Below are 12,572 nucleotides of genomic sequence, written 5' to 3'. Positions count from 1 at the left end.
AATAGGAATGCAAAGATGGTGAAGACGTGGCCGCTGCTTCCAAGGGAGGAGAACAGAGATCAGTGCCACCATCGAGCACAGAGGAACAGTGAACTCTGTGGTCAAGGAAAGAAGGCTCATGTGGACATGGTATCTGAGCCTCGAAGGATGAGCGTGGTTTCATCAGATGGAAGAGGCCGGGGTGGGAGAGGAAGGTGTTCCAGGCAAGGGTATCAGCGTGGGCAAAGGTGTGATCATGTAAGAGGGTGTGGTTCTGGTGCCAGAGCAGTGGGTGTTAGGGACGCTGGTGAAGGACAGGACTAAAGAAGTGGGCTGGGGGCTTCCTTGGTGGCGCAGTGGTTGAGAGTCCGCCTGCCGATGCAGGGGACACGGGTCCGTGCCCCGGTCTGGGAGGATCCCGCATGCCGCAGAGCGGCTGGGCCCGTGCGGCTGGGCCCGTGAGCCATGGCCGCTGGGCCTGCGCGTCCGGAGCCTGTGCTCCGCAGTAGGGGAGGCCACAACAGTGAGAGGCCCGCGTACTGCAAAAAAAAAAAGAAAGAAAGAAGTGGGCTGCGCTGAGGTCAGACACCCTGTATACCTGGCCTGGGAAACAAGATTTAGCCTGAAGGCTGTAGGAGAAACGTGCTGGTGATACAGGATGAGGGATGGGGAGAGAGAGACTGCAGGAAGGGAGATCAGTCAGGAGTTCATTACAGCGGATGGGAGAAGGAGGCTGGTCATACCTGGCTCAGCTGGCTTCATCTGCTGTTTGTCTCTCAAAATCCTGGATACGTACACAGCTCTGCCTGGCCCACCTACCCTGGGCAATGAGTTAAGTGTGGGGACTGTGTGTTGAGGGCCCCCCTCCGTTACTTGCAGGAGCTCCATGCCTCAGACCCTGGGCTGCAGGGCTGCAGGGCAACGACGTGCTTGCCAAGTGAGCCAAGAGCAAAATAGCATTTGACCCAGCAGCCCCTCCCGGGGCCTGGCTGTCTGCAGCCAGAGGCAGGGGCGATGCCAAGCCGCTCCAGTGTTTTTCATCCATACCAGGGCCAAGACCTGGTGACCAGGCAGCCAGAAAGAGTTCCAGGAGGTACAAGGCAGGGATTTGGGGGATTAGGAGGGTCACAGCAGAATGCTCTGGGGAGGTTGCTTTGTGTGTACAACCATTCATTTATTCCTTCCTTGAAGAAAATGAGCAGTACTGCTGAGTGGATAGGAGCAAATGTTCTAGAGGCAGGCTGTCCGGGTTCAAATCTGGACTCTGTGCTTTGGGGAATTCTGTGACCCTTCTGTACCAGTTTTCCCTTATTACCCGTGGAGTTAATGTGAGGTTTAACCTGGCATGTAGCAAATGCCCTATAAATATTATTATAAATATTATTCTTTGACGATGTACTTCTATTCCAGGAACAAAATTCCCCTATTGCTCTTTAATTATACTCCAGCCTGTCTCCAGGAGAGACTGTAGTGAGCTCCCTGGGGATAAAGATCATATCTTGTTTGTCTCTCTGTATCCACAGCGCCTTTGCTAAATGAATGCATTTGCTAAATGAATGAACCAGGAACAACTTATGACCTTTAGGAGACTGCAATTAATGCGCCTTTACCTCTCTCTCCTTCCCACATGCGTTTGCCCAAGCTGTTTCCCTCACCCAGCCCTCCACCACCCAACTTCTCCACCAGCATGTGGAATGTGCAAATCCTATTCGTGCATGCCTCACACCGTATGCTGGGGCATGTCTCCCCCATGACACTGAGCTCCTTGGAGATGGGACTGGAGGGCTACTCCATGCCATGCCCCAGGTGCCCCCGCCACAGGATGTGTATTTTGTGAACCACTCTGTGTAAGCTACAAAGGAGAAGACCTGGCCCCTGCCCTCAGGGGGCTCACCAGTCCTGGGTGGACAGAGGCCTGGGATGCGCATGGGGGCTTCAGGGGTGAGGCCCTACATTCTAGGCTGCAGAGTTACTGAGGCAGCCTTGAGTGGGTCCTGCACATCGGTTGTTGCCCGGCTCCATGTCTCTGGGAGAACCCAGGTCTCGTGCGGCTCCCAAATATTCACTTTACTGATAGTCACCTGCGCCTGCCTGGCTCTCTGCTTCGATTCACTGTTAACCTGGGAATTTGCAAACTCTCTCCTTAATCTTTAAGAGGAAAACATTCTGATAAACACTCAAAATTAGCAGATATATTCAAGTGAAATTCTTTCCCTGGAAATAAAAAACAGGGCCATTAATGTCCACAGTAGATTGATTTTAAACAGCCCTGGGGAGACAGCAGGAAGCAGGGATCCAAGGAAAGTGTTGAGGTACCTCCCCACGAGGAACTGCAAACTGGCCTCTCTGGAGCTCCCTGCTGCCCCTGCCACCCACGGAGGTGTGCGCCCCGGGCCCTACTTGTTCTGAGCCTGCCTCAGGACATTGTTGCCTTTTGGTGTGAAGGCTGCCTCCTGAGACCCCCGATTCCCCAGGGTGAAAAATAGGCTTGTCTCAGGACGACTCTGTGATCCCATCTGTTCATACAGTTCCTTGGAGCCTTTGGGGAGTTGGGTCAGGGGCTCAAGGGCACCCCAGGTTTCCTGCAGGAGGCAGGTGTGGTGAGACGGTGAGCAGACAGCAGGGGCACCATGTGGACATGATGAGCCCGACTTGGGAACTAGATAGTCTCTGGTTGTGGTCCTGACTCTGCCACTCGATAGCTGTGTGACCTTGGGCAGGTTACTTCACCTCTCTGCATCTTAGTTTCCTCATCTGAACTATAAGAAAAACCCTTTCCTCCCTCAGAGATTTGGCATTAGGACCCAACGACATCAATCAGAAAGGGCACTGTGCGTGAAAGGTAACATTTCAGGGCAGCAACAAGCCCCTCTGGGGCAGGATGAATGGACCATGGAGACCTATAAGTCCTAACTTCCCCTTCCAACCTCAATTTCCACTGCTTTCCTTTTTATTTATTGTTGGGGTCTTAAATGAATGTTGGGGCCATTGGACTCCTCCTCTGCCTGTGCCTTTGAAACCAAGCACCGAGCTGAAAGGATGATCTCCCGCCCACCCCATCCCTCATTCTCGAACCCCACCCAGGTCCTTGCCTCCAACCAGCTATGAGCTATGTTGGTAATACATTCTCCCAGAGTCATGGTGAGGTTCCTACCATTACCCCAATTTTATAGATAAGGAAACAGCCTCCCCTAAGGAAAGGGACTTGCCTAAGATTTCACAACCAGTGAGTAGAGAAGCCCATCGGATACAAACTTTAGAGCCCATGTTCCTTCCACTTCTCACACTGCCTGCACTCATGCAGACTCCTCCTCCAGCCTAGAATTCTCTCCCTCCACCTCCGCTGTCTCCATCCTTCCCGCTTCGTGGTTCCGTTCACCTGTAACTTCTATGAGCCCTTCCTCACTTTCTCAGATTTCTTCCTCCTCCAAACTACTTGTAAAAAGTACATTTTTCTCTGACTCTAAAAGAATGTACATTAAATGAGAAAAGATACACAAGTATAAAGAAGATTAAAAACCACCTAATATCCTGCCACCCAGAAGTTTCCAGTCTTTTCTCTGCATATTTGCATATGTGTTTGTGTGTACTTTTCCCCCAAATTTCTATAGGACTTTCTGGCTCCTACTTTTCTTTTGGCCCTTATAACTTTCTGACATCTGTACCTGTCTGATTCGCTCTGCCAGACCGTGAGCCCTTTGAGGGCAGGCTCTGTGCAGTGATTCGGGTTGCCATGCACACAGGCACCCAGCTCACAGCTGGCTGCAGGGAAGGAGGTGGGTCAGAGAAAAGGAGAGATCATCTTCTTAGCTCACTGCTTGGTCCCAAAAGTGCAGGCAGAAGAGGAACAATCATTTAAGAGCCCAGCAATCAATGAGAGGAAGTGTGTGCCACATATGCCAGTTTTTACTTTTCAGATTAAGACATACACACACAATGAGGAGACTCATTCTAGGAAGGCTGGAACTGCACTGGAAAGAGGAGAAGATGAACCTGGATTCACATCCCAGCTTCCCCTCTTTCTAGCTCTGTACCATTGGGCACATCAGGCAAACCCTAAGCCTCAGTGTTTCCATCTGTAAGATGGGGATACTAACATCTTTTTATAGAGTTGTTGTGAGGATGAAGTGATGAATACAAACAACTTCACACAGTGCCTGGCATGAAGATGGCCCGCGTTGAGTGCTAGCCCCCCTCCCTTCCTTCCTCCCAAACGATTAAAGATGTCTGTTACCAACCTCCATTTATTACAGACCTGTCATGTGCGAAGCACTGTGGAGCTGAAAAAGATGCTCTTCCTGCCTTAAAATCCCGCTGGGGATAAAAGACTTACACAGGAGCTGATTAGAGAAGAAGGTAGTCCATTATAAGGGCTAAATGAACAGCCCAGATAATGCTGCAAACTGAGTTAGAGCCGAGGGAATTCAGTGTGTGCTGGGGTCCTCAGGGAGGCCACAGATGTGCTTCCCTCCAGAAAAGTAACAGCCTTTGCAACTCTGGAAGCAGTCAAGGCAGAAGACTGCAGCGATGAGCTTATCTGGGCTGTGGCCGCAGAGTTGGAATTTGTAAGCTTGGGTTTTTTCATCTGTCCCACATTACCAGCTTGTCCATAAACTACAGCAATCTGATGGTTAGGGAACATGAGGTTAGGTGGAGTTGAGGGAGTGAAATGAAACCATAAAGATCGGTGAATAGGATCATAGGGAACTGGTGATTATATATCCATCAGGGTCCGTTCTGTTCTGCTCCTCAGCAGAGGACAAAAGAGAATTTCATCAGGCTTCTTTCCATCCCTGTTTTTGTCCATCCTGTTTTCCTGGCAAGAAATTTATCAGAGGTATGGCCTGGGTAATCACAGTGAAGCAATGCAGCATAGTCATTAAGAGCATGAAGCTTTGGAGTTAGACAAATCTATTTTCTTTGCTATTTGCTGGCTGTGTGACTTTGGGCAAGTTACTTAGCCTCTCTAAGTCTCACTTTCCTTGTCTATAAAGTGCGGACCTCCTTCATATGGTTTTTTTGAGCTTTAAAATAGATAATACTATTGCAGTGCTTATCACAAGTGCTTATAAAAGTTCAATAAATGTTAGCTGGTTTTACTATTGTTAAAGTAAGATCTGCATGAAGACAGAACAGATTGATTTTCCCCAAATGTGCATGTCAGAAGTACATACTTCATTGGCAGAAGGTTGCTTCTGGAAGGTTGAAAGGTGGCCTGGGGCAGGCGAAAGAGCACTGACAAAGTTGGCACCAATATTCAGGTCACCTCGTTCAGTGTTTTTTGTTTTGTTTTGTTTTGTTTTGTTTTGTTTTTTGCGGTACACGGGCCTCTCACTGCTGTGGCCTCTCCCGTCGCAGAGCACAGGCTCCGGACGCGCAGGCTCAGCGGCCATGGCTCACGGGCCCAGCCGTTCCGCGGCATGTGGGATCCTCCCGGACCAGGGCACGAACCTGTGTCCCCTGCATCAACAGGCGGACTCTCAACCACTGTGCCACCAGGGAAGCCCCTCACTCAGTGTTTTTCAAAAAAACTTTTACTGTAATCCACAGTATGAAACAGATTTTACATCACAGTCCACTACATTTATGCATTGATAAGTAAGAGAAAAAAAAATTCACACAAAAAATACACATCTTGACCACATGCAATGCACATTGGTATTTTCTTCTTTTCTTTTCTTTTCTTTTTAAGTGCAGTTGCAGTTTACTTGTTTCAGACCCAATTTTTGGGTCCCAATCCACAGTTGGAAAACGCTGTACGAAATGATTATGACCTTGGGAAAGTCATTTTCCCTCCCTGAGTTTTAGTTTTCCCAACTATAAGCCAGTCTTGATGCCAACCCAGCTTCACTGCTGCTTGGAGTTGTGTCAGGAGTACTAATGAAGCCCTTGCTGTTTGGAGGGGGCCCATCCAGTTGCTGCGGGAGGGACAGAGATTGAGAAGAACAGTTTCTGCCCCCATGGAAGCCACTTGGGGGCACTGGGGATGGGTCAGAGGGGTGGGGATTGTGCGGTTGCTTCTCCCCAAAGACACAGTGCGATGGAGAGGAAGGCAGTGGAGTGAGAAGTAACGGGTATTGTTTTTTCCCATTTGTGCCCCAGCAGCCTTCCTGACAGCGAGACGGGAGAGGACCCCAGGTACAGCCTTGGAGCTCGGTTGGAAGTGGGTTCCAATAAAGGGAAGGGGCTTGGAGAATTCCCTGGCGGTCGAGCAGTTAGGACTTCGTGCTCCCAGTGCAGGGGTCATGGGTTAGATCCCTGGTCGGGGAACTAAGATCCCGCATGCTGCACAGAGCGGCCAAAGATAAAAAAATAAATTAAAAAAAAAAAGAAAGAAAGAAAAGTTGAGAAACAAAGTTATAAAAAGCAGAGGTGGGTATCCCCTAGGCAGACAGAAAATTCAGTCGTGTTGCTTTATGTTCAATGTGCTTTATGTTCTGGTCGTCTAAGACATCCAAGTGAAATAGATTGATGTGGCTCTAAGACCTTCAAAACCCTGCCTAACCACACCTCTTTCAAGACGATCGAGACAGACTGGAGGTGGTGGGAAGTCAGGAGTGGGAGGTTGACTTGACCTTGGAAATCCGTTTAAGCTTCTGGCCTTCACTCTCCAACACCACAGAAGTTTCACTTCCCCATACTTTCTCTGCCCTTTCTCGCATCTTGTCGCCAAGTGCCAGGGCATGATGACAGCCCAGACTCTCTAGCCATAGTGACCATAGTTCTTGAGCCAAAAATCAGGCCTCATGGTATGTGACAAGTATGAACGCATGAATGAGCACAACGGGATGGAGTATTTGACACTGGAGCAGTTGGGGTCTGTCCAGGCTACGTGGGCACCACAGCTGACCCCGTCCCTGTCGGCAGATCCCCCAGGCTCCACGGTTGTCTTCTGACAGGGACCTGGGGCTGCAAATCACACCTGGAGCCCTTCTCAGCTCTCTAGGTGCCACACTGAGTTCCATCGGCTGTAGGTTGCCATCCCCAGACTGCAGGCACCCATGGTGGCCTGCCCGGCCTCGCCTGGCTACGGTCAAAGCGCACTTCCTGCCCCAGATATTTGTGCAGCCATGTCAGCCCGAGACCTCGGCCAGTGCGTCCGCGCCCTAATGCAGAGGCTGGGTCTGCAGAAGCCACATGTTGGGCCTCATGCTCCTCTGACGTGGGAAGCACCCCCCCCCATGAGCCTACACCAATGGTGCCTTCCCCCCACTGTCCCTCGTAACTTAACCAGGTCCCCTGAGGCCTTCCTCACACACGCCGCGTGTATTCAGGCAGCGGAGGCTTCCCCTGGGTGGCGTGTGGCTTTTGTGGCTGCAGTTTTGGTCTCAGGGATTATAAAGGCACTCACGCTGGGTTTGAGGGAGCTCAAAATGTCTATGGAGAACTCAGTCTACTCAGGTGAACCCTGAAGGTACGTCTTTCCTCCCCTGCTGCAGCCCAGAGCGGGAGACGGCAACCGACTCGGATATCAGGTACTGTGTCCCGAGAGCACCGCCCTCCAAGGCAGGCTTCCTCAGAGGGGGTCTCAGGCCAAGGGAGCCACAGAGCTCTGGAAGGCAGCCCCCCAGGCCCAGCCCAGCTGCAGAGGAGGCCAGGGAGGGCGCTGTGCTCCACGCGGTGGTTCGGAGGCCGCCGCTGCTTCCGTGCGTCAAGCCGCTCGCTTCACACCAGATCAGTTTTGTCTGGTGGTCATCTTTTCCTTTTCTTTCTTTCCTTTTTTTTTTTTTTTTTTTGTCTTCAGAAACCACATCACACTAAATGTGGGTTCCTTGACTCTTCATTTTTAAAAAGTTCCATTTGGAGTGTTACCTGCTAACATCAAAGTCGAGTGGTTTGAGGGCTACTCAAGGAAGGAGGAAATCAGGGTTCAAGTATTTACTTAGTTTGGTCACACTTTGGGGTCTTCCCAGGCTCTGGGTAGAGACTTAGGAAGGGCAACAGACTGAAGGGGTGGGATAGGGAGGGGTGGAGAGCAGGGAGGGGTTGAGGTCCCTTATCCCCTAGCCAGCTAAGACCCAGCACCCAAGCCTGCCTCGGGCCCTTGGGGAACGAGAGGCCACCAGGAGCCACTCAAAGCAGATTTCTGCCAACTGCACCTCCTCATCTTAGTGCTGCCCCCACCCCCTTGCCCCAGTTTAAGCCATCAGCTTGACAACCACCTCTGACAACAACCCCCTGAGAATACCTCCCTACTCCTGCCCCGCTTTTTCCAGGAAGAGAGGCCCCGTGGCCTATGCTTCTCAGAAACCATGGCTGCTAAATGCCACCGTGGAGGAGAACATCACCTTTGAGAGTCCCTTCAACAAACAACGGTAAAAGCCTCGAGGAGGTGGGTTGGGGGGCAAGCTTGGGGTGGGGGGAGCAATTGGTCATGCATGAGCCACTGCCCCAGCCCCCAAGCCCAGCCGGCTGCCTGCTCCTCCATCGATCTTCCTCACCCAGCCATCCTGCTCTCCAACCCCCTTATCTGGATTCCAGCCTGTTCCATATGGTCCATCTGGAAATGATCCAGATGTGCTGAGCATCAGGGCAGTCCAGCTCCCGTGGTTGAGAAGGCAGGAGGGGAGGGAGGTGCAGGAACCCTGGTGCCTTCTCTTGAGGTGGGTGAAAAGGCTCGCCCAGCCCTCCGTGGGTCTCCATTCTCCTGCTTCCCTACCCCCAGCTCCGCAACTTGTACACAAACCCCTCCAGTGCTAATGACTGCTAACATCATGGAGCTCTTTCCAGGTGCTCTTGCTATGCATGACTTGCTGTAATGCTCACATCAATCCCAGTAGGCAGGTACTATTATTATCCCCATTTTATAGATGAGGAAACCAAGACTCAGGAAGGTTAGGTAACTTTCCCAAGGCCACCCAGCCAGTAAGTGACAGAAATGGGTTTCAAATCCAAGTCTTCCTGACACCCAAGTACATGTCACCAAGACACTGTGATGCCTCCATGCACTCTGGCTGGCACCTGCCCGGGCTGAGAGCTGACCAGGGAAGTGTGAGGGGAGCAGGCTGGGCGAATATTTGACCAGCCATCATCATTTACTGCCTAAGCAAACCAGCAGTGATTTTTCCCTGGCAGTGCTCCAAGCATGGGCTCTGGCTACAGCTTTTCCCACTGCACAGGGGCCCCAGGCCCTCTCTTGTCACTTATGTGGCTATCTGCTCCCATTCAATTTCATCTTTCAAATATTTAACTTTCTTCATGATGGTGTCAGGTGCTGCCCTCAGCTCTTTTCAAGCTCACGGGGTGTTTGCTTACACCCATCAGGAGGCCCATTAAAGCCATTGCTCCTCCTGGGCATGTCTGCCTGGAAGGTAATGACCCTCTGCAAATGCCCAGGCCCACCTCTGGCCAGGCTGATCAGCTGTGTCCCCACCCACCCCACTGCAGGTACAAGATGGTCATCGAAGCCTGCTCCCTGCAGCCAGACATCGACATCCTGCCCCATGGAGACCAGACCCAGATTGGGGAACGGGTTAGTAGCAGCTTCCAGGGGCTGGTTCTCAAAGTTGGGGCCCTCAGCCTCCCCTGCTCCCCACCCATCACCATCACCATGCCCTGACATCCTTCTCAGGGAGAACAGGTAATGAGAAATGAGAGAGGGGGAAGGCTGAAGAGTTGCCTGCAGTGGGATCAAAATGATCTCCTTGAGCCCTGGGTTGGTGGCTGTCCTTGAAAAGTTTTCGGTCTTGCTTGGTGCAGAGGTCAGCTTAGCACTTTCCCAGGCTGGAGATGACTTGACATCTCCATTCATGCCCCAAGTATGTACTGAGAGCCCGCACAACACTGCGCTAGACTCAGGGTGGTTCTTCCTGTTCCCTCTCCAGGCGGGGTCCCTCCTCCGTAAGCTTAAACAAATAGGATTCTTCTGTGGCTGTACTCCTTATGTGTGATTTAAATCCGCCCTTCCTCCATCCTGGTTTTCATGGGTCAGATGGTCCCTAGCACCTTGGGAATCATTCTCCCCACTTCTGAATGAATTCAGTAAACATGTACAAGTTCCCCTTCTCTGCCAGGTGAAGAGGGGGCAAAGAGGTGCATAGAGCCAGGCCTCCCTCCCAAAGAGCTCACAAGGAGGGGCCAGGACAGTCTCTCCTGAAGGGCTGTGAGGGCATGACCTTTCCTCCCCTTTGGCGGCAGGGCATCAACCTGTCCGGTGGTCAGCGCCAGCGCATCAGCGTGGCCCGAGCCCTCTACCAGCACACTAACGTCGTCTTCTTGGTGAGTGCACCAGCTGGTACCTCCTTGGGGCCCTCGTGTCTGGCTGCCACCTTCGCTCATTGCCTACACAGATAGACAGTCCCACACACACCATCACCCAACAGCCTCCCCCTCCAGGAGCAATCCTCTCCTGCCAGAGATATTACCTACCCATCTTATTGATGGAGAAACTGAGGCAAGGTTAGTCCAATTGACCCATGTGGATTTCACACTGGGCTCTGCAGTAGCCATGAGGGGAGGCGAGTAGTAATTATAGGCCTCCTCCCTGTAGGACAGCCCCAACCTATTAACATTTATTTAGCCCGACTATAAAAATGGCAAATACATGGAAGGTGAGTTACCACTTCACATCTCATGCCCAGAGCAGACATTGCTAATTGATCACAGCTTTCTTTCCCATGGAAACTTAACTTGGCCTCAGAATCCTTCTCAACACAACACTCCAGTTAACCACTAGTAATCAAACATGAGATAAAACTTATCTATACCTGCCCTACTTCATGCCAAGGTCTGAGTGAGGTACCTTAGTTGATACTGAAGAATTCTAAGACCCAGCCCTTGGCCTCAAAGGTTGAGAGTCTGATTAGGGAGACAGAGCTTACCCACACTTAAGAGCCACAGCCCACTTGAAAGCCAAACTGTGTGACACAGACTATGTCCAGGGAGACAACTGTGAGGGCTAGAGTAATCAGGGAGGGCTTCCTAGAGGAGGGTCTTGAAGAGTGAGTCAATTAAACAGAAGGAAAGAAGAAGCCCATTTGGACAGACGGTTAGAAGAAGGAACCTCAGGTCTCTGACCCCAGCTTTATTCTCCACCCTCCACTATTACTATGAATAATAGTTCACCAGAAAGACAAGAGGCAGATCAGCACTCCAGGCAGAGGAAACAGCTTGGGCAAAGGCCTGGAATGGCAAATTCCCTGGAAACCTGGAGCGTAGGGAGCTTGCACAAGACAGATGAGAAGTGAGACTGGAAAGGAAGACTGAGCAGGTGGTAAATAAAGGGCCTGGATTAGTGTGCTAAGGAATTCAGACTTAATAAACTATAGGGAGTCAGTGGAGGTTCAGGAGTCAGGAAATGCTTGTGATTAGATCTGTTTGAGAGGCATAACTGATAGCCCCATTTCAAGACGAGGCAACTGAGGCCCAGAAAGGTTGGTTGCACTGTCCAGGACCACGCAGTGGGCTGGGTTCGTGTCAGTCCCTAAAACAGAGCTGGTGTAACTCTGGTGGTTTTTACGCTCACTGTTATCCCCTCTTCCCGCGTGTGTCCCTACCTTCTCCCTTCTGCCTAGGATGACCCCTTCTCAGCTCTGGATGTCCATCTGAGTGACCACCTGATGCAGGCTGGGATCCTTGAGCTGCTCCGAGATGATAAGCGGACAGTGGTCCTAGTGACACACAAGCTGCAGTACCTGCCGCATGCAGACTGGGTGAGGGGCCACAAGGGGGTCAAGCTGTGGAGGGCTGAGGCGGGAGAGGCAGTCAGACATCTTCAAAGGAGTCAATCAGATGTCTCAGTAGCAACTGCTGAGGGCCACAAAGCAGAAGAGATCAGCAATGGATGGCTTCACATAGGCTGGGCCAGTCAGGGAGACCCTGCATAGCCCAAGGGTTTGGTATCACCTAGAGCTGCAGACATCCATATCCTGACACGGGCCCCATGTGGGTACACACAAGGCTGGCACAAAGAAGTCTCAAAAAGAAGCAGACACTCAGTTCTTACCTCTGTTTCCTGCCCAGTTTGATGACTCACCCCCCCTAGCCTTGGGGAGTGCCCATTTGGAGGGGAGAGCCATCTTCCTGCCCACTAGTGCCTCAGATTCAAGTTAGGATCCAATGGAAAATATGGAAACAAACAACGGCAGTGGTAATAGAAACTTCAATATTACCAGTAGAATGCAATTTTGTGAAATCCCACATCAGTTAAATTCCCATATTCCTCAACATGAAGACAATAGTTACTTTTCAAATAATTGGAAAGCATTTAATTTTTAAGTTGGAAATCATGTGACTTGTGAAATCTGGGTCTTGCCTGAATCCTACATAAATTTGTCCGGGGAAATTGAGGTCCTTCCTAAGCTTCAGGTCTGTGTTAATTGGCCCTGCTAATTCCCCCCAAATAAGTCTTCCTTCTACATGTGGTAAGATCTTCCCTCTACTGTGGAAAAAAAAAAAAAAAGATCCAGATTTTCACAAAAAGATATTAAAGCAGAAAAAAGAAAAAAAAATTAGATTTCTTTAAAAAGCTATTAAAGGGCTTCCCTGGTGGCGCAGTGGTTGAGTCCGCCTGCCGATGCAGGGGACACGGGTTCGTGCCCCGGTCCGGGAAGATCCCACGTGCCACAGAGCGGCTGGGCCCGTGAGCCATGGCC

The 12,572-nt window shown here is 51.0% G+C and overlaps 1 protein-coding gene across 9 annotated transcripts in view; it reads left to right on the top strand.

The window, feature by feature from the left end:
- ABCC8 (ATP binding cassette subfamily C member 8) overlaps positions 1-12,572 on the top strand; it is a 76,514-nt gene that overhangs the window by 48,209 nt on the left and 15,733 nt on the right. For 8 of the 9 annotated variants that reach the window (XR_012333473.1, XR_012333474.1, XM_033862597.2 and 5 more), the window contains 6 exons: positions 6,082-6,117; positions 7,419-7,454; positions 8,196-8,294; positions 9,367-9,451; positions 10,117-10,197; positions 11,493-11,630. Coding sequence is in view for 7 of the 9 variants with exons in the window: in XM_033862597.2 (XP_033718488.1) it covers positions 6,082-6,117; positions 7,419-7,454; positions 8,196-8,294; positions 9,367-9,451; positions 10,117-10,197; positions 11,493-11,630 (475 nt within the window). In the remaining 2 variants the exon portion in view is untranslated. The remainder of the gene's footprint in view (positions 1-6,081; positions 6,118-7,418; positions 7,455-8,195; positions 8,295-9,366; positions 9,452-10,116; positions 10,198-11,492; positions 11,631-12,572) is intronic. The other variant, XM_033862595.2, reaches the window with a different exon arrangement.

The sequence above is a fragment of the Tursiops truncatus genome, chromosome 8 (genome assembly GCF_011762595.2).
Source record: "Tursiops truncatus isolate mTurTru1 chromosome 8, mTurTru1.mat.Y, whole genome shotgun sequence".
Taxonomy (NCBI): Eukaryota; Metazoa; Chordata; class Mammalia; order Artiodactyla; family Delphinidae; genus Tursiops; species Tursiops truncatus.
Note: the sequence above shows the minus strand (reverse complement) of the source record. Positions and strands in the feature narration are given on the sequence as shown.